General features: G+C 39.7%; 1 protein-coding gene across 1 annotated transcript in view; it reads right to left on the bottom strand.

Annotated features, from left to right (window-relative positions):
- LOC106869324 (leucine-rich repeat-containing protein 15) overlaps positions 1-510 on the bottom strand; it is a 39,389-nt gene extending 38,879 nt beyond the window's left edge. Inside the window, exon 1 of the mRNA XM_052978053.1 lies at positions 231-510. Coding sequence (XP_052834013.1) covers positions 231-510 — 280 coding nt within the window. The remainder of the gene's footprint in view (positions 1-230) is intronic.
- Between the last annotated feature and the right edge of the window lie 1,631 nt (positions 511-2,141).

Below are 2,141 nucleotides of genomic sequence, written 5' to 3'. Positions count from 1 at the left end.
ACGAATTTTTCTGGAAAACATCAAATCTACGGGTGACCTACCCGACTTTGCATTTGGATTCGGTGTTATTCTATACACCTGCAAAAACTTTGTCATATTTGTATCTTCAAAGGTTTCCCGTCTGGTCCTCCTTAAAGCTCTCTTGAATGTATCGACGAATCTTTCCGGTATTCCATTTGACCTTGGGTGGCATGGCGGATTTAACACATGCTTCATCTGAACCGACTTACAGAATCTTTTGATCTTCTTCGCTGTGAATTGTGTCCCATTATCTGACACGATCGTATCTGGAACTCCATACCGAGCGAACAGTTCTTCCAAGAAGTCAATCGTCACACTTGTGGTTGACCTTGAACATTTACACACTTCAGGCCATTTCGAATAGCTATCCACCACAATGATACAATAGGAGCCATTTAATGGTCCTGCGAAATCCACATATAGTCTAGACCATAGCGAATCCGTTTTTGGCCAAGGCTGTACATGCACTGGGGGCGCCCTTGCTGCCATCGCGCATCCCCTACACTGTTGTACCAGTCTCTCAATTTGCTTGTCCATATTTCGCCAATAAACGTAACTTCTCATAAGGCTCTTCATCCGGACAATCCCCGGATGTCCAGCATGAAAATCTTTTAATACTCTGTTTTGCAGTACTTCATGTATTACCACTCTTTGCCCGTATAATAGTATCTCATCACATACTGAATAGTACTTTGAACCTACGTCCCGCACATTTATATTTTTTGTGTTTCACAACATATTTCTAATCTTATTTATAAACCTATCATTTCACGATTTCAATTTAATTTCTTCCAGCGTTAGAGGCAAATCACGTACTACATTGCACAAAACGTTCTTCAGTTTCTTTTCTAGTTTTAACGATGCAATCACCGTGTCTTCAAAGGGTTCCTCATATTTTGGAATCAGCCTAAACATCCCGTCTGCGTGTCTCATTTTCATTGATGGCAAAAATCTCCTTCTGAAAATCGTAGTTCAACAAAGTAGTTCCTCTACGCTGTAAGCGGTCTGCTGAGTGCGTGGGGATACCCTTTTTTGAACCGAAAATACACAATAACGGTCGGTGATCCGTTTGCAGTGTAAACTTCCTCCCATGTAAGAATTTATGGAATTTTTTAACTGCGAAGGTTAATGATAACGCCTCTTTTTCAATGTGGCTGTAGTTTCTTTACGCTGGCAACAGAACTCTCGATGCATGTGCAATAGGTTTGATTTTATCAGCATTAAATTTATGCAATATCACAGCTCCTATGCCATATTCACTGGCGTCCGATGCCACAGTTATTTTCAATTTTGGGTTGAAAGGAGTTAATGATAACTCTGAAGTTAACCGCTTTTTTAGTTCCTCGAATGATTTCTGACATTCGTTTGTCCAGTTCCATTTCGAGTCCTTCTTTAGTAATTTGTTCAACGGAACTCTTAGGTATGTACAACTGGTAATAACTTACCAAACCTAAAAATACTTGTAGTGTTGTTTTGTGTTAGTGGGAGCAGGCATTTTTTTTATCGCGTCAATCCTAGATGTGTCTGGTTTTCGTCCGTTTTCATCAATCATCTACCCTAAGTACTTTATTTTGGTCAAACGAAATTCACATTTATCCTCCTTCACTTTAAATCCATAATCACTTATTCGTTTGAAAACCTCTTCTATATGTTCACTATGGTGGTCCCTTGATTCACTTTTAATCAATATGTCATCCAGGTAGGGGACCGCGAACTCACAATCTGCCAGCATAGTATCCATTACTTGCTGAAATATTGCTGGTGCAATCTTCACCTCAAATGGCAGTCTTTTGAAACGGTACAGACCATTATGAATATTAATTGTTAATACTTTAGCACATTCTTCGTCTACCTGTAATTGGAGGTAGGCCTCAGACAAATCCAGCTTGCAAAAAATTTTCCCACCATTGCACTTGGCAAATATTTCCTCTGGATTTTGCAGCGGATAGTAATACTTTTTTAAACAGTCATTCAGCCCAGTTGAGAAGTCTGCACATACTCTTACCTTTTTTATATATACCGTAGGAGCCGCCCACTCCGAGTAATCCACTTTTTCAATTACTTCCAGGTCTTCCAATCGATTTAATTCCTTCTCAACTTGTTTCAACGCCGCAAACGCT

Source organism: Octopus bimaculoides, chromosome 30, assembly GCF_001194135.2.
Source record: "Octopus bimaculoides isolate UCB-OBI-ISO-001 chromosome 30, ASM119413v2, whole genome shotgun sequence".
NCBI classification, from domain to species: domain Eukaryota; kingdom Metazoa; phylum Mollusca; class Cephalopoda; order Octopoda; family Octopodidae; genus Octopus; species Octopus bimaculoides.
The sequence above is the reverse complement of the archived record's forward strand: the minus strand, read 5'-3'. Positions and strand labels throughout refer to the sequence as shown.